Consider the following 27,154-nt stretch of genomic DNA (forward strand, 5'->3'; position numbering starts at 1 on the left):
AAAGCTGCAGTTGCCTGCCAGCCTCCCAAGGCTCTCCCACATGGCAAGAAACACTAACGAAGAAATAAATCCTATGGCAGCTCACAATGCCTAAAATTAGCAGTTAAATTTATGCAGGCAGGTTTCATGCAGGAATTTCAAAGCAGTTCATGGGTGTTAGATGAGTAAGCAGCAGAACACCCCTGCAGTGGGACTGCTGCTTTTATCATCCACTGATGATAAAACGTGCAAGAGGCAGTAAAGTAGTTTTTTCCATGGAGAATACAGGAGGGAAAGAGGACCTTGAGTTGTCAAGCAAGGAACTGGAGCAGCCCAAGCCTGGAAACACTTGATGCTCTGCTCCTGAACCTGCTCAGGGCTGGAGGTGAGGCTGGGGCTGCCTCTGCAGAAGAGCAGCAATGCCCCGAGGATGCCTGGTTTGCCTCGTGCTCCCTGCGCTGCAAAAAGCCGTGCAAAGTGAACACGGAGATTCTGTCCACTGATTTTGGTTGCTGCTTAGTAATTGATGTTATTATTGAAAGCGCTGAGGGGATCAGTGTGGGCAGGAGGTATTCAGCTGCAGTCTGTCAGCTGATGGGAGAGCAGCATGCCATGCTAATTGGCTGGTGCTAATGAGGAGTCTAAAGCCCTTCTGTCCCTCTGCACAATTCACGCCTGATGGGGCCTGAACGCTGCATGGCTGTTGGAGGAGCACGTGTCCTGGCTTTGTCAGCCTGCAGTGAGTCCCAGCACCACCTCACCACCATTAAACGTCACTGTGTCGTGGGCAGGGGCAGCCCTTGGGGCAGTGCGTGCTGGGGGATGCCAGCAGCAGGTCTGGAGATGCTGGAGGTGTGTGGGTAGAGAGAGGCTGTGAGCAAATCCCAAATGGGTCCAAAAAAATGACCCATTTACGTGGCCCCTGCTGCCTGCTTCCCCTGCAGCAGTGGAAGGCTGAGTAAACAGGAAGCATTTTCCACACGTCCCATCCCGTCCTTCTCTGTCGATGAGCTCAGAGCACTCCTGCGTGCAGCCCTGTGAGCAACAGATACCTCGGCGCTGAGGGCAGAGGATGCAAAAAAGTGGCATAGGGCCAAGCAGTGCTGCTGCTCATAGAGGCTGGGTCTCAAGTTGTCCCCATGGTTCGGGTGTTTCAGTCCGGAGGAGGTGGGGAGGAGCTCCCTTCGGCTCGCATGAAGCATCCTGCAGTACAAAATCACCTATTGCTGGAAAGAACGATGGGCAGCAAGAAAACAGCCTTGAAGTATACCCTTCTGCCAAGGAAAACAAATGGGGTCTTTCTTTAGCCATGCATTTATATAAATAAACACAGGAATATTTTGCAAGCCCTAGGGGACTCTCCCAGCGTAGTGTTTTGCTGAATCAGGGTGGGAGTCATCCTCTGCTGCTGAGCCTGCGCACGAGCATGGCTGCTCTGCCAGGGCTGTGATGTGGGCAGGGCAGGTATGGCAGCTCTGAATTCCTCCTGCGCTCGTGTACAGCCATACACACGTGTTGAAGCAGAAACAGCAGTACGCTTTGCCCTGGAACGGCCTTCAACACGAGGGAACAGGGGAAAACAGGTTTTCCCACACCTGCCACCAAAGGGGCCATCTTTGCTGAGTGCTTTTCAGCCAGCTGAGTGACCCGCGTGGCCCTGAGCCTCGCCCTTCAATCAGGCAGGGATCTCTCCTGCCTGCCCAGGGAGCACCCAAATTTCAGGCCCTCCTCAATGCAGGGCCACGCGCCAAGATGGCCTCCAGAAGGGAAGATGGCCGCCAGCCCTGCCACAATTGGCACGAGCTGAGGGTGCCCTGGGGGTCCCCGGTGGTCCCCTCTGAGCGTGGTTGTGACAGCCGAGCTGTGCGCTGCGTGGTGCGGGGTGAAGAGCAGGGGCAGCCATCTTAGGCTGGCGTTGTGTTGTGGTGTGGGTGGTCAGCCTGCCAGCCCTCCCCGCAGCCCCGGGACGCCATGCTGTGCCCCCCATCTGTGGGGCTGGCAGGCACGGGGCGGGGGGTGGGGGGGGAGGGGGTGCCGCCCCACAGCCCCTCTCCCCTCTGGGCCCACGGCGGCCGTGTTTGTTCTCCTCGCAACGCCCTGTTATCAGCGCACAACACACACAGGAAGTCCTGTCTGGGATTGTCCATCCCCGGCCTGATTTATACAGGAAGAAAAGCATAAAAAGCCGCCCTTCCACCTCAGCAGCCACCTCCTGCCTGTGTGCGGCCGGCGGGCGGCCATGCTGGGGGTGCCAGGCGGGTGCACGGCTCCGGGCCCAGGGCGGCCATGGGGAGATGGCGGCCGGTGGTCACGAGGCAGTGTGGCAGCGGGGCCGGCCCCACTGCGGCGGGGGACAGCGGGGCACTGCAGGTATGGGATGATGCGAGAGGGACAGGTGGGATGGGGCGGGTGAGAGGGGTTGTGGGGCCGCAGGTTTGCTCTTTGAAATCACCCACCACCGCTCAGGCTGCATTGAGGGATGGCAGAGTGCTGGCAGCCGGACAGAGGGCTTGTTTTATCTGCTGTGCTTGAGGAGGAAGCGTGTGATTTCCACCTTTCTTTCCGTGACTTCTTCTCTGTTTCCATCCGCCTGCCTCTGAGCTATAACACATTACAGGGCACGTTACACAGGGCTCTGCCAAGGCTGACACTGTGAGCCTGGAGCACACCAGCAGCTTGGCAAAGCCTCTGGTGTTTGTGACCATGGGCGTTATGCATGCTATTTCAGTAACATGTGGGTCCTGCCATCCTCATCTCTGGCATTGCACAGTGCAGGTGGGAGGCTCAGTCCCTTGCTTGATGAGCCTGGGGATAAAGGGTGGCTGCAGGGAGGAGCAGCCGGGTACCTGTGCATGTGAAGCAGCACCATGCCACCACCAATGGCTCTTGACAGAAACAGGCGAGCGTGATTTTTCACAGGATCTAACATTCACAGAATAAACAGTACGGTTTTGCAAGGGGTAAAAATTCACGTGAAGCTCTGGCATTGCCTGGGGAGCAGTGCCAGGCTGAAGCCCAGAGGCCCTGAGCCTTCCTTGCAAATCTGCCTCGACTCTGGGTAACACACCCCTGCCCTGGCAAACTCTGAATGTTATTCCCTGAGATCAAGAAGTCCTTCTGTCATTGAGTCAGTTTCTCTCTGTGCTGCTGAACGATCAGTTCTGCGCTACTTTCCCTAGAGGTAAAAAAGAGAAATTGAGTCTGGGATGCAGGCTTATTTGAGCCATTTCCCAGACTCTGATGCTGCAGATGGGTCTGGCTCCAGGGAGACAGATTTACAAACTGCAACAAATTAGTGTAAACGAACCTGACTCACAGTCACACACCAGCAGCAGAAGCGCATGCAGGAAAGAAGATTTAACTTAAGCTTTCAGAGCAGGCAGAGAAAGAAAAAGGAAAGGGCCTTTGCAAACAGAAGTGATAAAATGCTATTTAGTTCTGTCACCTCTCCCAGCATGAATGCCATAGGTCTGCCCATCCCTCGGGGTGATGGCAAGCAGGAGCTCTGCCTGGCACAGATTTCTGGAGCTGGAATCTTTCTCATGATATAGAAAGATAATTAGAGCAAAAAACTGAAGCTGTTTAACGCAATGCTCAGTGGCATGGCTGTGATTTAAGGACCAATTGAGCCATGCATGCATCTCACAGCCATTCCCACTGCGCTTTCTGTGCGCTCCTGAGGGAGTGATTCACTGGAAAAACACAGAGGGGAAAGTTGGGGCGGGAGCTGTTCCCCCACTGACAAACGCCAGTTTTTGCCAGGGAAATTTCACAGAAAGCAGCAAGATTCCATTTATTCCTAAGTGAGATGGATCATTTCCCAGTTTTTGTGCAGCAGCCATCACTGCTGCCTCAAAATGCACATGAGAACTCATCTGCGTGCACTGAAGGAAAATAAACGTGGCTGCAGGACGTTGGCCTGTTTGCACATTTGTTTTTGCATGGCTCCATTTTGGCTGCTGTTTGTCTCGGGTGGACTCGGGTTATAACGTGCTGCTCCTGAGACACTTCATGTTTGTTAAGTCCTTAACTCAGGCCAAAAAAAAAAAAAAAAAATCACTTTGTGGGAATCTGATCTGGGTCCTAATACTCACTGCACTCGGCAACTGGTGACGAGAGACCCGGGGCTATGGGCCAAGCACTTTTCTTGGTTTGACCTGCTTTGATCCCACTGACATCAATGGTCACCACTAGATTTCCACTGAGATAACTGGTTTGCAGCTGACGCAATGGAGAACAATATGGCACATAATAGAATAGTGGGAGGTCTTTTTCTTTACAGAACTCTGCAGGACAGGGGCTGCTCCTAAACTTCAGTGCTGCGTTTACAAACAGCTCTATGAAAAGCCTGAGCGAAAGAATTTGTCCAAAGACAAAAAGAAATGATTCCTCTTTTTTGGGGGGGGATCACCAAAAATTCCCATTGCTTCAGCAAATAGTCCCAGCTCTGAGCCAGATCCCCATGGAGGCCAGCGAGAGACCATTGTGCACAGCAGGTACGGGGGCAGACAAGGCTGAGAGGTTTTGCATCTGTATGTGTGTCACTCTCCTGTCTACTTCCCCACCCATCCATCTCCAGCTGTCACTTCAGCCCCTCCAGCCCCAGCCTGGGGACGCTCTCCTGTACGTGAGCATAGAGCCAGTGGGAAACGGGGAGATTTAACGCTGTTAAATCTAAGAGGGAGGTTGGGCAGAAACATTTCTGTCTTGGCCTGGAGACAAGTATTAATATTAGATGTCGTGGGAGTAAGCTTCTAAAGTGCAAGGGAGAAGGCCTTGGGGGGAGCAGGGAAAGTGCCTGTCGAAGGAAGACTTCAAATCCAGGCAGACGTGCAGTTGTGAGCCCAAATTCCTTACTGCCATGGTGAGCAGCTCATCACAGCAGTGTTAGCTGGGCCGGTTTCTGACCTTCCCCTGCTCACAGCTGGTGAAACACCACAAAGCAACTTTGCCAGGCTATGTCCTGCACGATTTCCTCCCAGCATTATGCATGGTGGCATACGAGGCACTGAGCCCTGCCTACGAGCAAAGGATTTAAATGCTCTTTGAATGGGCAAACTGCAGTTCTTAACCAGATAACATGAGCTCTCGCTTGTGCAAAGATTTGGCCAAGGAAATGGAGCTGAAAGGCAAACATTCTGCAACTCAAATAACTGCACTTCAGGAATTGTTGGGGAACGGTTGAAAGGTGTTAACAGAGCCCGTGGAGGAGCTGAGTTTGGTCCTGGAGTGAGGGAACTTCACGTGAAAATATTGCAGGAATGGGGCACCCCGCTTCTCATGGAGCTCTGGGGAGCACCTGGGACCCCCACACCAGGTCTCTCACGGGCTGGGTCACTGATACCTGCCTGCATGACAAAGGGAGTGTAACCACGGGCTTTTCTGTTCCTACAGTGAGAAACCAGGATGCTCCTTTAGGAAAGGATCCGCACTCGGGCCGGGTGACACAGCACTGAGGATAAGGTGAGTATCCCGACCGTGCCACTAGACCCCGTGCTTCCCATACAGCCAGGCAGAAGAGCTTTCCACTGGCTTCTGGGCACATTTTGCAACGATTAGGCAAGCTGAGTATCAGGCACCGTCCATCTCCCCCACGAACCAGAAAAAAAACCCAACCCAGTAACTCTCTCTGCACTGTAAGATAACTACCGTCCTCCCGAGGCCCTGGGGAAAAGTTTGCCTGTGCTTTTACGGTGATGAGATTACGTGAGCTGCAATCATTCCCCAGAGGTCGTTCGAGTGAGCAAACCGTTCTGTTTCCTGCTTGTGCAACACGGCGTGTCGCTTCCACCGGCAGCCAGCCCTGCCCTGCCCACGGAGCTCCATCTCCCCCAGCACATCCCAGAGCCGACTCCCAGCTGCTCCCTTCCCTGGGGAGAACACGAGCAAAACTGCCGCACGTGCCCACCTGAGGGCCCCCCCAGCACGCATCGCGTGCAGAGCTTTGCTGCAGGGCACAGGGCAACCCACGGCAGCTCCAGTTCAAGCAGCAGCCGCAGCGTACCCACGGGGAAACGCAGGGGTTGGAGCGGTGAGCTCAGCTGGGTCTTTTGCAGCTATTATTGTTGAGCTGGTAAATATTTCCTCTAGATGCCTACACGCTTTCAAAAACAACCCAAAAAACCAACCCAACAACAACAACAACAACAACAAAACCGTAATGGGAACAAATATTCCCAGGAGGGTGTATCCTGCCATTCATTTCCACAGCAGACCCCTGCTATCTTTAAGGCTGGCTCTGAGCATGGGCAGGCGCCTAAGTCATTTGAAAAACAATAAGCCTCTGTGCTCTAATTTCCCAGGGTAAAATGGAGACAAAACAAGTGGCACTTTGGCACTAAGCGAACTGCAGAATTTTTTTCTTTGATAAATAAATGAGTGCTCCATAGGAGAAGCGTGGGGGACCGGCCTGCCTCATCTGCCCCGGGGCATCCGAGGCAGCCTTCGAGCATCCCGTAGCGCTCGCAGGGCTGATCCCTATCCCGGCAGCTCACTGCGCTCTCCTACAGGAGTCAGCAGTTGGAATGAGCTCAGGGAGATCATAGGGCCAAACGGTGGGACCCTACAGCGCGATGCGGTGCCCGGGGGAAGGAGACGCAGAACCACGCACGGTCTTTATTAGCACGGAGAGAGAAATCTGCCCCGGTGACCAAGGGCTGCGTGCTCCCCGCCCGGCCGTTGATCCCCTGCCCACCCAGGACATCTGCTCCACGCGGGGGTCGGGGACCTCGTAGCTCGGTGCGGGGCTGCAGGTGAGCCTGGAAAGCGGCACCGAAGCAGCGGTCCCCTGCTCGGGGCCAGCGTGGCAGCGACGGCACGGGGGCACCGCGTGGTCAATGCTGCGGAGGGGGCTCTGCCCCGTGCCCCCGCGTCCCCGGGAGCAGCACGGCGGGGCGGGGGCAGGCGGAGGCTCCCCGGTTCTCGGCTCTTCCCCCAGGCCGGGAAGCTCCGCTTTCTTCCCCGCCGGGAGCTCATTGGGCCGGGGCGGAGGGACCGGCTCGGCCTGGGGGGGAGGAAACGCGAGGGGGGCCGCGACGCGGCGGCGATTCCGCGGCTCCGCCACCGCCACCGGTGAGTCCCGGCGGCTGCGACCGCTGCACGGGGTGGGGAGAGGGGTCGGCGCGGTGAGGAAGGGAAAGGGGGGGACGGGGGGGACCGCGTCTGCCACCGCCGCATCCTCCGCGGGGCGAAGCGGGCGGAGGGGGGAGCGGGGACGGCAGCGAGCGGGGCGGGAGGAGGCGGAGGAGCGGGACCGGAGGGGCTGCGGGCAGAGCCGGCCGCGGAGGGGTCCCGGGGGGTGCGGGCAGGGATCGTAATGCCCCGGGGGGTGCGGAGCCCGGAGAGAGGGGTTCGGGCCTGTTGTGGGTTGGGGGTGGCATCCCTGTGCCCGGCGTCCGTACCCTGCAGCCTCCTCTGCTGTGCGCGGCCCCTGAGCCTCCCCCGTGGTGCGCACCTCCCTGCGCTCAGCTCCACGGATCCCACTGCCCTGCACGTTTCTCTGCGGTGCCCCGTGCCCTGCTCCCGTCGTGCCCTCATCTCTGCTCCCGTTGTGCCCAGCTCCGCAGCGCCCACTTCTCTGTGCTCAGCTCCGCGGTGTCCGCGTCCCAGCCTGTGCAGAGAACAGCTGGAAATATCTGTAGGGGAAAATCCATCCCCTTGTTGCTGGTGCCGTCCTGGAGGGTCTGGCAGCTGAGGGCACCGTTGGGAGCAGCGGTTCCACCTGCAGAACCAGGCCATGCTGTCCAGAGAAGTGCAGCTGCCGTGTTGGCACGGGGGTTATTGTGTCCTCCTGAAGGTTGGATGGGTTCTCTTGCACCACTTTGGAGGCAGACCCCACCTCATGCTGCTAGTATCACCTGGAGTGAAAGCCTGACTTTCTTGGGCAGAGCTGGACAAAGCACTGCCCATGTCAGCTCCCTTATGCGTTGTATTTTCCCGTTGGTTGCTGATGCAAGTTAGAAAGCACAGAGGCAGAATGGGAGAGGTTCTGGCTGGCAGGAGTGGCCCCACAACCTCCCTCCAGGAGCACATGGCTTAGCCCACAACCAGCAAAAGCTCCGATGCTTCAATGCAGCTTTACGTGCTATAAAAAAGGAATATTAGTAGTGGTGGCGACAGGTTGGAGGATCTTCTGCAGTTTTGAAGGGGCTGATGTTCATAAACTCATAAAAAACACAAGTATTTACTATCATATTTTCCACTTTTGAAACTTCATCTGGTATGAAGCAACCGTAATTTTACGTCCCAGAGGGATATTCTGACCACTGGAGGTAGGACAATGCTGCTCTATTTTGAAGAGAAAAAAGCAAGCTGTCTGTATTTTAAGCTTGTGCCCTGTGTTCCTTGCCTTCCCCACGGGGGAAGTTCCCATGGAGGCTGCATGAATTCTGTGGGAGGACTGCAATGGTTGGTGGAGTTTGACTTACAGACCTCAGGAGTAGCACCGCTGGCGAGGGGATGTGTGGCTGGAGGGAAAATACGTGTCTGTGGGCAGCTCTGGGAAGGCAGGGGCAGGCCAAGCCGTGTGCCTGCATCCTGGCCGTGATGGCTGCCTGGCTTGGAGTGCCTTTGCCTTGCTGGAGATGCTGTTTGCAGGAGGGACATCCTGTCCCTCCTTCACCTGAACAAAGTGATGCAGCTGCCTGGATTGGAGAGAGACTTGGAGGTTTAGAAGTCTACAGATGAATATTCCCAACAACTTGGAGTTAGGAATTGTCCTGGAGGAGTTTGCAGCTTTCCAATCCAGTCTCATCCCACATCACCCGAGGATCTTAGCACCTTTTAGGTAGCTTGCTTTATCTGCACTTTCAGAGGGATGTTTCCTTTCGTGCTGTGTCCCAGTAAAGTAAGTTCTTTTCCAAAGATTAATCAGAAAGACTGACTCCTTTAATTGTCATATGTTTAAGGTGGGACTCTATTTCTTCCTCCTTTAGCTGCTGCCATCCGGAGGCAAACTGTTCTGTTTAAATTGGATGTTTTTTAAATTAGGCATTGTTATTGACCTTCTTCAGCCCTGCTTCATATTTATCCTATTGCTAGAAAATCAAAGCCTCTTTATTTCCAGCTCAGTACTGACTCTACTGACGGTACATATGGCCCTTAAAGCACTTTTCTCTGGCAAGAACTTGTATTTTAAAGAGAAGAAGATCAGATTTCAGTATGTTATGTGGTGGGAAAACGCAGCTTTACAATGCTGTATGGATTAAGAAATTACAGGCCATTGTTTTGGCTTTGCTGCCTGGAATTGGATGCATGTTTCAGAATAGTGCAGGTTCCTTCTTGTGCAGCCCCATAAGGGGTGCAGCCCCCTGGTGTGTGCCAGCAGGAGCAACGGCTCTGTCCCACACATCCCCTGTTTCTTGTGCTGTGGCTTGCTGAGTCCTGTACCCCCGTGTGTCACTGGGAAGAAGGTAACCTCACTCTTTTTTGTTTTACATCCTGCCAGGGCTTGCAATAAGGCACAGCTCCTGTGCACAGCACAGCCACCCCACCCAGCCTCTTGGGGATGCCTCACAGGGACATTTCTATTCCCTTAGTGCAAACCTTGCCATCAGTCTCACCTCACCACAGCTCCATCGGGTGCTGTCAGCTGGGGATGGGCACCACGTGCTCACACCGTTATTCTCTCTGTTCCAGAGTCTGCCGCTGAAGTGCAAGCCATGTGGTAGGAGCCCACGCTGCCCACTGAGGAGTGACTCTGGTGTGTGCCACACAGTGCAGAGTGCTGCAGGGAGGGGCCAGGACATGCACGGAATCAGCTGCTTGCTCTCAGGACTCGCCTTCATCCTCAGCACCACCAGCACCGACGGTTTTGCCCGGGTGGGGTAAGCTTCGTTTTTGTCTGTGTCTCCCAGACCTGTCCTCACAAGCATGTGCTGATCCCCTCTGCAAGGCATGGCATGGCTCATCCTCACCCACGATGGGGAGCACATTTCTGCTGCTGGGGCACCCGGGGCACTTGGCTGGGTGAGGAGCTGGCAGGAGGTTCAGCAGAGTCGCACCTTGACTGGGGTCTGTTTTCTTCCTAGAAACTAAGTCTGACACTGTCCTGCATCCCAGCACAGCCCAAGTGTCTCCGTGGCCAAAGGAGGCCCAGTGCTCGGTGCCTTGGTGCTCAGTGCCCCAGTTTCTTCCCCTACCAAAAGGAGCTCGAGCTCAGCCCCCACCCCCCAGATCCAGCTCATTTTCTCCAAAGTTTGTTTTTACACTGAAATGCTCTCCTCTAGAATTAAACCTTTCACATTCTGGTCGTGACTAAACCCACAGGCTGAATTCCTCTCTCGCACGCACGTACTGCAGCTATAGCTTTATTATAAAATTTGTAAAGCAAACAATTTCGATGTAAAAACTACATCTTCTGTAACATTAACCAGTGAAGCTGAAAAGAGTTTTCTGGAGTTAATAGAAGCCAGCTGATGTCCGTGCTAATTCCCAGCCTTTTAATTCTAGTTCATAATTGAGCTGGGAGGCTGAGACAAGCATGTATGTTCCTTGGTGGGACTGACCTGCTGGAGAATGTTGAAGAGAAATAACCTTTAACTGATGCCACTTTGGCTGTTGGCCTTGGGAAAGTTTTTGTCTGGGTCTCAGTTATCTGAGAAAGAACAGAGTTTCCTCTGTCTTCTACCTTTTTGCCATCAGCCTGATTCTTTTTGTGAAAGCATGAATTTGTTGGTGTCCGAAGGTGCATCAGGTTCAGGAGGGCAGAAAGCTCAGAAAGGAGAAGATACATCTAAAAACTGATTGATTTTAGGAGAAGGGAATGGAAGGAAAACTACTCTGAGTAAATTCCCCCTAACTCTGGACCCCAACTGTTCAGGATGGAGAAAGTTTGCAGTGAATGAGGGGGGTCAGTGCCTTTGTGCAGGGGCTGGGGAGGAAGGGGCCACGCAGCCCACAGTGCTGGCAGCTTTGTGTTTCTGCCCCTAACAGCATGAAGTCACCTCCCAGGTCACTTGGGCAACGAGCCACTGCCTCTTAAATAGCCCTATGCAATTAGGAGTTGTCAGGCCACGTCCCCAGTTGGTGAAAATCAGCACGGCCCTTTCAGGATGAGGGCAGAGAGTTTGCCACTGCCTGACCTGCTGTCCTTTGCTCAGTCGTAGGACCTGCACTGCGGAGCCACGGAGCCGTACAGCTGCCCACACCGAGTCCCACGTGCAGCCCGTGTACCTGCCCTACCTCACCACCTGCCAGGGCCACCGCCTGTGCAGCACCTACAGGTGGGGGGGAAGCAGCACTGCAGTGCTGGGGGAGCGGGGCTGGGGTCTTGGGGCTCCCCTTGACACTCAGCCCCATCTCTGCTTTGCAGGACCATGTACAAGGTTGCCTACCGGCAGGTGTACAAACAGATACCCCAGCCCGTGGCCTCGTGCTGTCCTGGCTGGAGCAGAACCAGCAGCTATGAGCTCAGCTGCAACACAGGTAACAAGCCCACTGGGCAACCCCAGGGTCCTGCTCACCTTTCTGTCCTCCAGCCCCTTGATTCAGAGTGGCTCAGCTTCCAGCAGCCAGTTCTCTTGTTGACCAACACCAGTCTGATTCTTCCATTTACATTTTCAATAGCACAGTCAAATGTGGCTCGATTTCTGATTAGTTTCTAGGCTTCCTTGGCTGCCTCGGGCCTTTTTCCTTTGGGATCGCTTATTAACTTTAGAGTTACCAGAGGATAAATAAAATGAGCAAGTTCTTTCCATATAAATCAGCGGTAATGGAAGATAAATGCTTTCAGGAGGACATTGTGATGTGCAACATAAAACAAACACAGAACACACTGGCACATCAGCAGCTAATCTGTCTCTAAAAGAGCTCAGAGAGCAGCACCAGACGCTTTCCTGAGCTGTCAGGGTGCAGTGTGGCCCTCCTTCCCCTGACCTGAGCTGGTTGCAGGCCCCTTGGCCTCTTTCCAAACCAGGGCCTGTTTATCCCAGTCCTGCTGCTCCCAGCACAGCCCAGGATGGATCTGTGCACGCCCAGGCCTGGCACAGGGCTGTGCTGTCCCAGGTGTGTGCACAGTGCATACGTATGGAGGTAGGGGAGGGGGATGCCCACCCCCACTGAGTGACACTGTGCTCGTTTGCTCTCACAGCTCTGTGCCAGGTGCCATGCCAGAATGGCGGCCGCTGTGCCTTCCCTGGAAGATGCTCCTGCCCGCCTGGATGGATGGGGCCTTCCTGCCAGACAGGTACCACTGCACCCTGCTCCCTCCTGGCACCTCCTGGCATGGGGGATCATGCTAGTTCAGTATGAGCTGGGGCTGTGCTCTGCTGTGACTGCAGTCAGCAAAGAGCCTTCAGCAGAGCAGCCCTCGCACTCCTTGGGCTGTCCCAAGACTGTGTATTTACAGTGACCCATCTCCCAGCCTTTGTAAACTCTTTGTAAACGAAAATACTCATTTGCTGCAGAGCCTAAATCTGTAAAGAAAAAAGATCTGGGGGTGGAGGGGAAGGGCTCCTCTCCTCCACGAGGACAGCCCGATGCCTCACTGGAGCACAGGGATATCCGGCAGAGCACATCACGCTGCAAACCACTTCCACCACTTCTCCTGGCTTTCTGTCTTCCTCTCCTGTAAGGCAGGGGAGGAGTGTGTGGCACTGACCCACGATGGGCAGGGCAGGGCTGAGCACATCGCTGACAGCTCCGGCTCCAGCGCTGGGGAAAGGATTTTCCCACTGCTTAGAACAGATTTGCCCGGGCGTGGGAAGCAACTCTGCTCGTTTTACTTTGTGGGAACAGCTTTAATAACTCCCCCGTGTGAGGAGAGGTTACTGGGTTTTATACACACTTGAAAGGCTGATAGCTCCTCACCACGGCTGGCTGGAACCAAAACCCTGGCCATAAATCCAGGATGAGAGCCAGGCACTGAGAGCAGCAGAACGGGGCTGCCTGCACCCCTCTGTTCAAGGATGGTGCCTGCTCTGTACAAAGTGTGAGCATTTCTGGGCTTACCTTTTGCTTTTTACCCTTATGAGGGTGAGAGGGATGTGCCTGATTCTCCCTCCGGATAAATAAGTAATACAAGGATCCTGCATTTACAGCAGCATCTTCCTAGTGTGCTCCTATCCTGTCTGAGGGGCACCCACACAGATGCCAGCCAGGATTGGGGAGGGTGACCTGGGTCTTGGCTGTGTTCCCATCTCATCCCCACCCTGGGGATATCAGTGTGGCTCTGGCAGGGGGAGCAGCACTTCTACTTCACCTGTGAGCAATTTGAGCATTTCACTACCAGCCCTGTCCTCACAGAGCCATCCCTGTGCTTTCAGACGTGGATGAGTGTGCCAGCCGGAGCCATGGGTGCAGTCAGCTCTGCATCAACACAGCTGGAAGCTTCCTCTGTGCCTGCCAGGATGGCTTTAGCCTCGCTGCTGATAACAAGGCATGCCAGCCCGTGGTGTTAGGCCCTGGGCCAGGAACCTTCAGCCAAGCAGGTAACTGCCCACAGCTGCCTGGGGGCTTTGGTGAAACCTGGGGTTAACACAGCAGCGTAGGGTGGCTGGAGCAGGACTGGCAAGGGCTAGGAGGTGAAACAAAACCTGCCTTGTGCACAAGCCCAGGCCCTGCAGGGGTGACAAAGCCTTGCTGTGGTGTGTGGTGGCCAAGGCTGCGCTCTCCATCATCATCATCATCCTTCCTCTGGGGCACATCATCCGGAGCCACAAGGAGCATCAGGAGCTGCTGGTGACGGCCCATTATTACTTTTGGTACGCGCTGTGACACTTCAAACTCGTACCGTGAGTAATAATGCGCTGTGGTCAGCACTGGCATCACGTGGGCAACGCCTGGGAGAGCCAGCTACACAGTGCCCCCAAAGCCACCTGCCTTTGGTCTGTGTCCTCAGCAGGGCTCACCACGGGACAGGGAAGACACGAGTGCTAACTCATCTGCTGCCAACAGAGGCACAAAAGGATATTTCGTACCTTAAGCATCACCCCACAGCCTGAGAAACTCCCTTACTTTATTCTAGGTACTGCTGTACTTGCAGTGGGCATTGCATCCAGTTCCTGAACCCCAGGGTTCCCTAGGAGGGGAGCACCAAGCAGCAGCACTTAGCCTGAGCCCAGCACACCCCATTTCACATCAGGCAATGGATTTTTACTAACCAACCTATCTCGGTCCTTTTTCTTTTCAGGTCCTTCCAATGAAATGAAGGAAGAAATGAAAGACCTGAAGAACAGAGTGGAAGCACTGGAGCAGGTGGGTGTTTGGTGCATCCCTCTGCCCCCTCCTCCTCTGCCCGTGGCCGCAGGCAGCCAGCTCCAAGCCCAGGCTGCACACAGCCAGGGTTTCCCTCCACCCTGGCTCTATTTTTAACACCACGCTGACCTCAGGCAGGCAGGGAGCAGGCAAGGATCCCAGCTGTGCTCCACGCTGCCGGCAGAGCTTCACAGCAGCTCTTCCAGCCCAGCAGCCCTTTGAACACAACCAAACACTGCACTGAGGGTTCTCCTCGCTGCTCACAGCTCCCCTTCTCCCTGCAGAAACTCCAGTTGGTGCTGGCTCCCTTCCACAACCTCATGCCATCTGCACCAGAGGACGTCGGCACAGACCCCATCAGCCGACTGTCCCACTCCCTGCAGCAACTGGACAGAATCGACTCCTTGAGTGAGCAGATCTCCTTCCTCGAGGAGCGCCTGGAGACATGTAAGTGCCTGCAAAAAGGAGGGGTGAAGCTTTGCACTATGCCTGTCCCCCTTTTTTCCCCCCATACATTCAAACACCACTGTCACAGCCTCAGACCTCAGTGCCACGCTTTGCTCGGGGCTGTTTGTGCCACGGAGTTTGGCTGTGGGGAGCAGATGCGAGCCAGCAAGATCAGTAACACATATATTGCTATTAATCTTGATCTTCCCTCAAACCCAGCAGCCTGTAATTAATAAAAGATGAATGCAAACAACCTATTAGCTTCATTCCAAAGCTGCCTGCTTGGCTGCACCATCTGATTGCCCTCATAGCAGCCAGAGCAAGAGAGGCACATGGAAACAGGGCTCTGGGGCAGAAGCAGAGGGAAACCACCGTGAGCAGTGGGGCACAACTCCCAGCAGTGCTGTCCCCTCCCTTCAGCACCGTAACTCCAGTCCAGGATGAAATGAAAAGAACCCCCCAACACTTAAAAACTTAATAGTCCAAAAAGTCAATCAGGAAAGTTTAGGGAGCGTGCACAAGTTGGCAGATTTATGAACCTGGGAAGTTTTAGGCACGTTTCTTTTTGAAGTCTGTGGAGCAGTAGTCTGCCGTGCAGTGCACCAGAGAGGTGTCTTAAATAACAAGCTCACCAGGGGCAGCAGCCTGGTGCTAAAGGCACAGGGGTTACATTGCTTGGTGAGAGGAAGGGATGGTGAGGTTTCAGGGCATACCCAGTCCCAGTTCACTGCTTGTGCTGATGGCTTAGGTATAAAACCTTCAAAGAGCTTGCTTGACGCTGCAAACAGATTCTTTAAATATATATATATATCTCAGAAAAGGGTAATTATGAAAACCTACAAGTGTCTCAATAGAACAAGTTCCCTAGTGTTGCCCTGTGCTTATTATTAGTGACAGCACTGAGGAATGGGAGCGACGTCACAAGGTAGCATGGACTTGTGCCAAGGGATGACTCCACAGTCCTGTATTTAGCTTCTGCAGAGCCTGTTCCAGCAGGCAAAACTTGCCTTTGTCCCTCCCATGTTCCTGGAAGTCTCTGGAGGATACAAGACTGTTCTGTTGTAGGGCAGTGAGTGCTGGGGTCTGCAGAGCATCAGCTGCAGCTGTAGTCAGGACAGCCTGGTCCCAGCTGGCATTCTTGTCAGTGCCCCTGCTGCCTCGAGGTGCTATGTGCAGGCTTGCCAGGCCCAGAGCTGGCAGGATGAAGGCAGCAGGGGGTTGTTTGGCAAAGGGAAAGCAGTACAGGTGGATGGCATGTATAGGTGGTGAGATCAACCTCATCTTTCTAGGAGGAAAAGGCAGTGAGATGATTTAGTACACACTGGAGAACAGGGGAGGTGGTTACAGCCAGCCCAGGGCACCTGCCCATCCTATGGTGGTTGGAGGTGCCAGCCCCCACCACCACACCAAACCCTGCCTAGCAAAAAATAAATAATACAGCACTGATGTTTTTTTTTTCCTTAATCTTCCCAGGTTCCTGCAAGAATGAACTCTAGAGCTGAGCACCCAAAGAATCAGAACGGGCAGACTGCATCTGTAGCTCTTGTCTCACTCTCCAGCCCCAAACTGTGGCCAAAGACACGTCATCTCCAGGAAGACACAGGGTAGCAGGAGAAGGCTGATTTCCCATCAGCATCTCTGGTATTTTACTCTTCCAGCTCACCTTATCAAAGGTCATGCTGTTCCTTCCAAACTGGACTTTTAACCCTGAGCATCTCACCCCACTCCTGCTGGAGAGGCAGACAATAAATGCCTTACCTCATGCCATTAGCAGTGCCTGTCCGGCAGTGCCAGAGAGCAGCTCTACACGAGTTCATGTGGTGCTTGGTTTTGTTTGGCTTTTCCTTAGGCCTGCAGGGCAGAAATCATGATGCTTTTACACAGGCCCGAAGGCACAGAGTCTGGTTTACACTGCTTTAATGGAAAACCTTTCCCAGTGCCACTCCCATCAGCAGCACAGAGCAGACAGGGACAAACCTGCATCACTCAGCTCTGCCAGGAGGCTGAGGCTGAGTCCCCTGCACACCTGCACTGCGGACAGAGGCCAGACAAAGCCCACTTGTTTATACTGGCACAGCACCAGCTGTCAAGGTGGCTGTTTTCCCTCACCCAACGTTGCTGCCTTGGCAGTCCACGCCGACCTCCCCTGCTCTGTTTGCTCTAGCCAAGGTTGCAGGTGTAGCAGAGCAGATGGGAGCAATCCGGTATAACACTCTGCTACAACCACAGCTACGGGAGGAGCCCTGTGGATACAGTTGTGCTCCAGGGTTATACTAAAAGCCTCCTGCTGTGCACAGAGGCTGCAGGCTCCTTACCGGAGGGATGGAGCTCCCTCCACGGCCCCACGTTGCTCTTCCTCCCGCAGCATTCCTCCTCCCCCAGCTCCCACACAAAACCAGGAGTCTCCTTCATTTAAATAATCAAAGGCATACTTTTTTTTTTTTTTCTCTTTAAGCAAAATACATTACTCTCAACCCAATTAAAACTCAACAGTAGACAACTGCACACAGAGGCACTGCTTCTTTCTCCCAGGTGCTGCAAGAGTTGCTCCACAGAGCACTCCTGTGATCCCTTCTGGGTTTTACCTCTATAACAGCCATTTTCCTGCTGCTCTTACAAAGTGCTGGGTCAGTTTCCATCCTCCCACCCCAACCCACTTCATGACAGGTCTGACCCCTGAGACTGTAAGGCCCCTTGGATAAAGCCCCATAGCAACTCAGCCCAAGGGCTTCCTGCCTTGTGGACTGCTGGCTGTGCCTCACTCACGTGAGGATTTACCCCCCAAAAATGCCCCCACTTGGAGCAGGGACAGACAGGCTCCAGCAGCTTGCTGTGCTGTACTCAGGCTCAGCTCGTGGTGCTCTCTGCTGCATTAGCAAGAGTGCTCAAGCCTCCCTAAGCCCAGGAATCACAGACCTGAGCCAGCCCTGCTCTTCGCAGAGAGCAACAGCAAAGGATTCAGGAGCACTGCCCACCTGCCATCCCAGAGCTGGGAAATCCCTTCATCCAAACTCCTCTAACAGGGATGGAGCCCGTTTTCCTTAGGGGGAGAGCTGAAGCAAGCCTTCCACGCTCCGCTCCCCATTCCAGACAGCTCACAAACCCCGTAGGCTCCCCACGAGCCTACAGCTCTTGCAGAGCAGCAGCTCCACTGAGCACAGCACAAAGACATGGGACAGGCACCATCTTTCGGCCACTGCTGACCATGACAACATGACAACACGAGCATGACAGAGCCCTCTGCGTCTGCACCGAGCACCCTAGGCACCAGGATGCTCACTGCAAGGAGGTCCAACAAACAGCACGGCCAAACCCACCCAGGCTGCACTGCCTCAGTGAGCAAAAGCACTCATCCTAATGAGGACAAAGCAGGCTTCAGGAGAGGCTCAAGGCTGACTGGCCCCATGCATTCCCCTCTGCAGCCCAGTTATCGACCCTAGGAGCTTTCCTCAAAGGGGAAGGATTGGCTTGAGAGGGCATCTCTCAGGTAAAAGCCTCAGTGCTCTGCTCCACCTGGGGATGCTGGGCAGCCAGAGTTTAGATTTTCACCCAATTCTCAGCATCAAGGCTGTGCAGGGACACGCTGCTGCCTGGTGGCTTTCCATCTGGGGCAGCACCTAACAGCCAGCAGGAACACAGGGACAGCGATGTGGGGCAGAGCTCAGCCTCCTGCCAGGTCCTCCTCTCTGCCCCACGGCAGCTCCCTGACCTGGAGAACTCACCTCTCTGGTCACTGAGCCCTTTGGTAGCGTAGGTTTGGTGCCTGAGAAATACAGAAGAAGGAGACGTTTCATTGCAAGATAATGAACCCTTAAGAGAAATGCACTCAACGGGGAACCTCACTGCTGGCTCCACACGCCTCGTGTGCCAGTCCACGGCATCCCCAGAGCTCCAAGTCAGTGTAGAGGAAGAGATGCTCCTTTGGGATTTGGCAGCAGGTGGGTCCCTTCAGCCACCACCACGCGGTGACACCACTGGGGCAGCACTTAGGAGGAGCCCTTCCCCTCGGCTGGGCGGCCCGACAGCCTGAAGAGGGTCTCCCTCATGATGTTGTAGCATCTGTCAGTGAGGTCAGAGACGTCGTCTGGTGTCAGCCCTTTGGTTTCTATCCGAGGGAGAACCTCCACCTTGATTTTGCCTGGGAGCAGGAGAGGAGCCTGTGAGAAATCCCCCCACACAGAAGCACTGCCCTCCCAGAACACCTGCCCCACACAGACCCACCGCAGCCCCATGTACCCCCACCCCTGCAAGCAGAGGTTGTGCTGCTCTCAGGTTTTACACCCTGTGAATTACACCCTGCCCTGAATAGCTGCTCCAAGGAGCGAAGCATTTCCCATGTGGGGGACAGGGGAGGATGCTCCCGTGCTGAGCTCTGCACCAGCTGCTCCCTCCATCAGCCCCTGCCCAGCCCTCCTACCTCCAAGCAAGCAGGCAGAGAGAAGGCATGCTCCCAACGTTACTGATCCATGCTGGTTGACAGCCAACCTCCTGCCCAGCACTTACGCTGACCGAATTAAGAGTTTTAACACAACTTGCAGAGGGGTCCCTGCTTTGAAACGCCAGAATTGGGAGTGGGCTTGCTTCTTCCCCCAAACACAATCCCTCTCCAAATGACATGGGCTGTGCCAGCTACAAGGGGGAGAGGTGGCACCTAGCTCTTAATGAAAACATCCCTCAGCACGTTTAATTGCATTCTTCCCCAAGTTAATCCAGCCCAGCTCCAGTGCCAAGTGCTTTGAACTGCCTCCACGCATCTGAGCCCAGCCCTGCTTCCCTCCCCCCTCTCCATGCAGACACTGCATCACTCCGTGCCTGAGAAGCAGTGAAGGCTCTTCCATACCTGATGTAAACAGATTCTTCTTGGGGTTGTAGAAGGTGGTGAAGGACGAATACACCACGGGGATCACCGGGACCTGGGGGAGGAAAAGGAGTTATTGCAGCGGGGGGGTCAGGAGCTGCTGGGACGTTCAAGGAACCAGGGCCAGGTGGCACTTCAGCCTCAGGTCAGCACTGCTTGCAGAGCTCAGCTCCTCCTGGGCCGGGCTGAGCCGTGCACACACTGCAGCTGCCTGCTGGGACATGCCCTGCTGTGCTGCACAGCCACACAGCCAAGGGCAGGGCAGCCTCCAGAGGGTGTCACCAGCCACAGCCAGCGTTCCAAGAAAGGCTCGGGCAGGCACAGACAGCAGCAGGAGGGCAGGCCCAGAGTCACATTATTTTGGTGCTGATAGCACACATGGATCTGCAGTCGGTGACTCACGGGGAGCGGCAGCAGTGCGAGCAGAGCTGGGCAGCGTTGCCACTGTCCTTCCCTCCCGGCCCCACCGAGCTCTGCACGAGGTTGGCACCCACTCCTTCCTCCAGGATCCCTGCTGCAACACCCTGTGCAAGGAGGACACTTTCCCCTCGGGCCTCCAACGATCCCAGTCCCAGGAACGGTGGCAGAGCGTGCACTCGAGGGTGAGGCACACGTGCACCTTGCCTCAGCAGCAGGGCACAGGTGTCCCAGCTGCCACCAGTTCCCCCCTTGGTCACACTGCTCCTTCAGGAGCACCGACAGCTCCATTTTTTCCAGAGCCCAGGAGCTGTTCGCTGCTTCCCCCGTTGACTTTGCCGTGTTGAGAAGGCATCTAACACAGCACAGAGCAGCTGCTGTGGCTGCCCAGGAAGAGACAGCTACTTCCACTGAAAGCAAGCTCAGGTGATGCTCTAAAGCACTAGCATTGATAAACCTGAAGCAGCATTCTGCTGTTGCTACATGGGGTGGGGCTGAGAAATGAATTGGCAGCTGTGGGATCCCCCAGGCAAGCTCTCGGTGTGCTGCCCACCAGGCTCCCTGCTCTCATTAGGCAGCACTTAGGACACCTTAGGCTGAGCTGAGGAGCAGATGTGAGCTATGAGCCCACCTGAGAACAACCAGCCAGCACCACGGCACGGCCAGGCTGCGACAACACAGCAAAAGGCTTTGTGTCCCCAGGCAGGAACGAAGTGCTGTTACCTGTGCCTGCACAGCGAGGTGAAACGCTCCTTTCTTGAATGGCAGCAAATCCCCCGTGCAGTTCCTCGTGCCCTCCGGGTACACCCACACCTTCACCTGCACGTGGGGAGATGAAGCTCAGCTCCAACAACCCTCCCACAGCATCCCCTCCCCCCAGGGCTGCCATGTCACCCCCCCTCCTCAGGCACATGCCACAGCGACACTCACGTTATCAGCTATCATAGTCTTGGCCACCTCCGCCATCACCATCTTGGCACTGGTGGTGCTCTTCCTGTTGATGAAGATGACACCCCCCAGGTAGGTGATGAGCCCCACCGTGCCGGCGTACATCAGCTCCTTCTTGCCCACCTGGACGCAGCCGTCGGGCAGGACCTCCATCAGCCCTAATGTGACAGCACAGGGTGAGGCCCGGCAGCCAACCCCTTCCCTGCACTTGGATGGGACAGAGGGAGGGGAGGGTTGCTCAGTGTGAGGGGAGACCCTTCCAGCACCGGACTGGTGGCCTCGGGAGTGCAGAGCAGTGCCAGGGCAGGGGCTGCTGGCCACGAGCTGCCAGCAGGACCTCCCAGAGGGTGACCAAGAGAAGCTCTCCCCCCCGCCGGCCTGCTCCTCACCCATCATGTCGAGGATGCTCTGGTGGTTGGACACAATGATGGCGGGGCCCTCCACCTCAAAGTTCTCCAGTCCTTTCACCTCAAACCTCAGGCCGAAGAAATACTTGAAGGTCTTGACTACGGTTTTGATGATCCTACAGAGGAGGGGAAGAGCAGTCAGACAGCGGCGGGGCAGGGGTGGGGGTGAGGAGACAACAACAGCTCTGTGACAGCCTCCAGCCCACGTGCTTGAGAGTGCTCAGCATGCAGCTGAAGCACTGTCCACTCCAGTGTGATGTGCCAACGCCAACGGGATCCTGGGAGAAGCAGAGTGAGAGACCACAGCTGGTGGTCTTCCTTCAGGCCGACAGGATCCCCTTGCAACCAGGCTCATCACAGGCACTTCAGAAGAGCCAAGCCCAGCACAGATGCAAACAGAGGGCAAACTGGAAGCCCTCCATCCAGAGCAGGAGGGAGAGAGCCTGGTCCCACAGCCGGAAGGAACGGGGACCCAGTCCCACCCATTCACCGCTCCTTTTTTCCCCCTCTGTGTCACAGCTGTAATCCTGGCCAGATGGTACCGGTGCTTTCCTGCTGCAGTCAGCACAGCCCCACAAGCTGCTCAAACAGCTTTTCCAGGAACTGGCACTCCCCAGTGCTGGTTATTAACCCGCACCCTTCGCCCCAGGAGTGCTGCACTAATCCTGCTCGCTGCTTTAAAGCGTTACCAACACGGCGTGGCATTACCTGAGAAAAATCTGAAGTCTTCAGGCCGAGAGCTTCCTCCTGCGGGCTCAGCTCACCCAGGGACCTTCAGGTCCATCCTCCAAAGCTCCCAGCTTTCTTCCCCCGGTCCCAAAGGCCCCAGCAGCTCAGCTCAGTCCTGCCATACCCCCGCTGGGCACAGCCAGCCCCACGTAGTGGCCAAATTGGGACAGGTGGGAGCTAGGGACCTTCCAAGTGGGTCAAAGGACACAAGCAGAAGCTGGCAGCACATGGAGGGCTATTTCAGGCAGGGGAACAGCCATTTGCCAGGACAGGAGGCGGAGGAGCCCACACGTGAGCAAAGCCCCCAGGTGCAGCCACCAGCTCAGCTCTGCCTCTCCTGAAGCAGACCTGTAAGCTGCCCTGCCCTCCTCCAGCAAAGGATGCTCTCTGACAGCAGAGAGCTGTCCTCCCTGCAGGGAGAGGCCTGAGGTCCCATCCATTTCCCCCACCAACACACGCAGGGTCCTGCTGGAGGGGTACCACTGGGAAGCATCTGCCACCCCAGGCAGCAGGTGGGCAAGCTGCTGTTCCCCCCCAAACGATCCCCATGCCCACCACCAGCCCTCCAGCCTCAAAGCAACGCGTGCCCCATGCACAGACCCTCAGGGCTTTCTGGCTCTAACACCTGAGTTCAGGGCAGGGCAGCGCCCGCGGGTTACACCACTGCATGACACAACTGCTATCAATCCCTGGCACGCAAACCTGCTGCAAAGGTCAGACCACACCCAGAGCCCCACGGAGCACAGCCGGGGCAGGTGAGGAGAGCCGGGGTGACACCGACCAGAGGGGGGCACAGCACGGCACCACCGGACTGACCTAGATCCCACTTCTCCTCCCTTCTGCCTGCCAACCAAAAACAAGGTCACTGCTCCAGCAGTCACGCTGTTCGGAAGCGGCTGGGAGAGGCTGGTTACTCATTACTCAAGAGCAAACCATCCAACTTCCTCCTGCCAGTGAAGAGCGAGCGTTTCCTTGCACAAGATGTGGCCCGAGCTGCTGAAAGAGGCAAAGGGGCAGAGCTGGGAGCAAAGAGGAGGAACCAGGCAGCCCTGAGCAGCCACGTCACCGCGGGGCTCGGCAGCTCCTGCCCTCCCCGAGGGGAAGATGATCCCAGCACGGTGTGGCCACAGCTGTAAATCTCACGTCCTGACCACCGGGCACAGGGAGAGAGGGCAGAAACGCGAGGCAACGTGCCCTCTAACCACTCTGCAGAGGCTTTCGGAGGACCCTCTGATTGTGAGGGATTCACTGAGGCTGCTTATCACCCACTGCAAGAGGTTTCGCCACTAGATAAACACATCTATCTATCAGAGGAGGGCATCTCTTCCAAATCCCAGCACAGCAAGGACAGGGTGTCCTGCTCCAGCAGCCTGCCCGCCAGCATCAGCACTGGGACAAACATCCCCTGCAGCAACAAGGATCCACGGAGCTCCCAAAATCTGGGATCTGGGAGCAGCACCAGCAGCCGGAGCCAGCGAGTGGAAACGATGGGCTTCGGTTACAGGAAAAGGGTGGTTCTGGCTGCGGCTCAGCTCTGACTTTCAACAGGAGGATTTTGCTCAGTGCAAGGAGCTCTGGTCCCTGAGAAAAGCTCCTCTCCGAGTTCACAGATTTCAGAAGTTTTAGGGATAACATAAGCGAGCTGACATCATACGCACCCCCAGGTTACGGGGCTGGGTGTCAAGCTCTGGGAGGAGACCCTCCAGCTCCCAGCAGCACTCACTGTGCAGCATGGGGCACTTCCTACCGGCACCGCTCGCTCCTCCCCGGGCCCCGCGCTCTGCAGCTGCCAAAGTCCCGCTCCTCCAGCCAGGATCCGCCCCACCACGAGGACACATCCACGAGGATGTATGAGGGCGGAGGGCTCCACTCCCCCCCCCCCCCCCCACACAGCTCGGAGTAGGGAGACAGAGCAGAGAAGTAAAGCTGACAGCAGCAGGGTCCGGAAGCCAACACCACTCCGAGTGCCCCACGCAGTGCTAACCCTGCCCCGAGTGCCCCACGCACGTGGGGCTGCCCTGGGAGGGGATGCAGGCAGTGGGACCCGGTGCCCACCAGCACACCTGGGGCCACCCCACGTCCCTCTGAAAGGACACCAAGTGCCACCTGGCAGTTTTCTGGGCACAGCCACGGATGAGAAAGCACTGCTGCTACGCGGCCTGCGTTATCTGTGCCCACGCACCGCAGCCGGGTGCCACCCCCAGCATCCCATCAACCTCCCATGGATGGAGGGGAGGGAGGAGCCCCCTCCAGCCCATCTCCCGGCCCGAAACATCTCCCACTTCAGGCACAGAACGCTCAGTCTCCCATAACATCTCCCAGACCCCTTCCAACCACAGCAGAATCGCAGCTCCGTGACCCCCCCTACCCCACCCCCGACCCCCCCTACCTCATGTTCTTGACGGTGCGGCCGCCGTTGACGAGGAGGCAGACGGGGGCTGTGAGCCCGGAGCACACGATGCACAACGCGTAGTAAAAGCCGATGCGCAACGCGAAGTTCACAGCGGGGCTGAGCTCCATCAAGAGATGCAACAGCAGCAGCACCGCTGCGCCCCACAGCAGCCAGCCCGGCTCCATGCCGCCTCCCCGGGACCCTCCTCCGACCCTAAATCCGTCGCCCCACTTCTTTTTCCCCCCCCACCCCCCAACGGCCGCGCGGAGCGGCGTGCGTTGCCCCCGCCTTATGTGGGAGGCGCGCCCGGTCCGACACGGCCGTCCCTCCCGTACCGCCCTCCGTGGGGCGGGGAGAGAACGAGGAGGGGGGGCTTCAGGGCTCGGGGCACTGTGACGGGGTGTGGAGAAGGGGTGGGGGGGGTTGGGGTGCGGTAGCGCGAGGCGCTTTTGGGTCCCCTCTTGGGGTGACGTCGGGATTTTGCATCCCTCGTGGAACGGTGGGGGGGGGGGTGTTTAGGTCACGCCCGTTGTGCTGTGGGGGTCTTAGTGTCCTTCCTGGCGTGAGGTGGGGTCTTTGGGATCCCTCGTGCTGTGGTGTTGGGCCCCGTGGTGCCGTGCGGGGTGTTTTTGGGTCCCCTCGCGGTGTGATGTGAGGTTTATTGTATCCCACGTTGGTACGGGGTCCTCCCACGTCTCCAATGCATCCCGTGGCACTAGTGTGGGGTCTTCGGGTCTCTCCTGGTGTGGTGTGGGGTCTTTGGGTTTCTTCATGGCACCACAGGAGGGTCCTGGGGTCCCTCCTGGTACAATGCGAGGTCTTTGTGCTTCCTTATGCCATCATGTAGGGACTTTGGGCCCCCATGTGATAATACGGGCCTCTCTGGGGGGAGGCCGGTGTGGGACACTGGTTCTCCAGAGGCTGGGCAGGGGGGGGAAGTTTCCCTGCCGTTATGGTGTGAGTTCAGGATGAGGGCTAACAGCTTTGTGGGCACAGGGGGAGATGAAAGACAGCCTGCTGGATCTGCCACAAACCATCTCACAGCCTTCAGCAGGTGTCACAACACTCTCTAGTCAACCCCCCCTCCCGTGGCTGTTAGTGCCTCCGTCAGCACACCCAACCTTACAGCTCCCGGGCAACTGGAGGCAAAGCTCCTTCCCAAATAACCACTGTTCCCTCTGCTCTCCCTTCATCCAACATCAGAGATGGCAAACCCACCGACAACCCGGGGTGTCCGACCCCCCCCCCTCCCCCACCCAGCACCCAGGGGTGGCTCAGCAGCTGTAATGTCTGCCCTGCAGACAATCCCTTTCTCTCTGTGGCGCTCCCCCAGCTGCCAGGCAATGACATCTCAGAGCTGGTCTCATGATTCCTGCTCGTGGCCACAAACAGCCCTCATTGTGTCAGCGTACAGCTCTGGGTTGGTCCCTCAGGCCCACGCTGGGGAGGCAGCTCTGCGAGCCGTGCCCCAGCACTGTCCCACCCCATCCAGCTGAGCACCTCTCTGCTTATCCTCGTGACTTTCTTAAACAGGGAAGGAAAGTCCCTGGCGAGCTGTCAGCGGGGTTCGTGTGCGCCCTACACTGACACAGAGCATCTCTCATGCTCGCAGGGGGATGAGGGCAGCTGGGTGCTGCACAGGCTGCCCGTGGCCGTGTGCCCCACACTGCTGTGCCCCTCTGCAGCACCACGTCACTGTGCTCAGAGTACACAGCTGAGGAGGAACTGCGGGGTTGACTCGGTTTGGCTCCGCAGGACTGCGTAGCAACGGGGTTACACAAAACCCCGGAGCCCTGAGAACTGCTCAGCTGCACTGGGGTGATCGGGGTTGGGATTGGGGTTGGGGTCAGGGGATGAGGTGGGGGTTGGGGATGCACGGCCCGCTGTGCTGTCTTGGAAAAGGAAACGTAACGAGGAGTTTGTCTTTAGGAATGAGCAAGACAAAATAAGATAACCAGAGAAGGAAAGCTCTGCTTTTGCAACCTTTACCCAGCAGTAACTATTGGGAAAGTAACTTCTCTATCTGCTCGGATGCTGACTGCAGCTAGAGGTGGTTTTATGGTCCCATCTGTCAGGGGACACGAGCACTTTGCACGTTTCATGCCCTTGTGGCAGCTTAGTGGGTAAATAAAGGAAATCCAGCGATGGGTTCCACATGGATTTCGTGCTGGTGGGAATAGCTGGGCGGTGGACCTGGCGACTGCTGGGCTGAGCGTGCCTGCAACCAGAGGGCAGCTCCACGCTCCCCCTGCTCCCCTTGAGCCCTTTGCTGGGGACGTGCAGCTGTAATTACAGCACGGGGGAAGATCCTATTCCCCCAGAGAGCCGTGGTAATTACTGCTGTGCATTGGCCCAGGAGAGCTGGAGCAGCGTGCTGCTGGGGCTGAGGGAGCAAAGCGAGATGCAGATGGAGAGGGAAGCTGCTCTCTGTTGGGATCCCCACCCTCACCTCCAGAAGAGCTTTCCCCTTTCTCTGCAGCATGGCTCAGTGCAGTCGCTGCTGGCTGAGGGCCTTTGGGCTGAGCCCACAGATGAACTCACCAAGCTCCGAGCCCTGGGGCCACTCCCTAAAGCTCACACGTCCCACACAGCACCCACAGCTCCACTGCAGCCCCGGGATGATGGGGTACACGGGGTCGGGTGCCCCAGATCCTTGCACAGCCCAGCAGAGCTGCGGTGCTGCAGCTGCTCCCATTGCCTCCGGGTGCTGGAGCCCATCACCACTGAGCTCCCGTCCTGGCAGCCCTGGGTAAAACCAGCCCAGCAAATCCACAACGAATCCAC

The 27,154-nt window shown here is 56.4% G+C and overlaps 2 protein-coding genes across 4 annotated transcripts; one reads left to right on the forward strand and one right to left on the reverse strand.

Annotated features, from left to right (window-relative positions):
• Window positions 1–2,192: 2,192 nt before the first annotated feature.
• EGFL7 (EGF like domain multiple 7) lies at window positions 2,193–16,510 on the forward strand. Of its 3 annotated transcripts, none has more exons than XM_065737223.1 (10): window positions 2,193–2,349; window positions 5,374–5,442; window positions 9,616–9,803; window positions 11,079–11,201; window positions 11,291–11,403; window positions 12,068–12,163; window positions 13,242–13,406; window positions 14,108–14,172; window positions 14,457–14,619; window positions 16,093–16,510. In XM_065737223.1, the coding sequence occupies exons 3-10, from the start codon at window positions 9,724–9,726 to the stop codon at window positions 16,113–16,115; spliced, it is 828 nt and encodes a 275-aa protein (XP_065593295.1). In that variant the 5' UTR covers window positions 2,193–2,349; window positions 5,374–5,442; window positions 9,616–9,723; the 3' UTR covers window positions 16,116–16,510. The 3 variants fall into 3 exon arrangements, with proteins under 3 accessions (XP_065593295.1, XP_065593296.1, XP_065593297.1); XM_065737224.1 differs by lacking the exon at window positions 2,193–2,349 and adding an exon at window positions 4,407–4,475; XM_065737225.1 differs by lacking the exons at window positions 2,193–2,349; window positions 5,374–5,442 and adding an exon at window positions 6,970–7,050.
• A 1,588-nt stretch (window positions 16,511–18,098) lies between these two features.
• AGPAT2 (1-acylglycerol-3-phosphate O-acyltransferase 2) lies at window positions 18,099–24,593 on the reverse strand. Its single transcript, XM_065737226.1, has 6 exons — window positions 24,368–24,593; window positions 21,232–21,365; window positions 20,825–21,000; window positions 20,618–20,713; window positions 19,460–19,532; window positions 18,099–18,757 (listed from the first exon to the last, which is right to left on the reverse strand). Exons 1-6 carry the CDS (start codon window positions 24,553–24,555, stop codon window positions 18,606–18,608), a joined length of 819 nt encoding a protein of 272 aa, XP_065593298.1. The 5' UTR covers window positions 24,556–24,593; the 3' UTR covers window positions 18,099–18,605.
• Window positions 24,594–27,154: the final 2,561 nt, after the last annotated feature.

The sequence above is a fragment of the Cyrtonyx montezumae genome, unplaced genomic scaffold, assembly GCF_038088225.1.
Source record: "Cyrtonyx montezumae isolate F1298 unplaced genomic scaffold, pur_monq_1.0 scaffold_20, whole genome shotgun sequence".
NCBI lineage: Eukaryota > Metazoa > Chordata > Aves > Galliformes > Odontophoridae > Cyrtonyx > Cyrtonyx montezumae.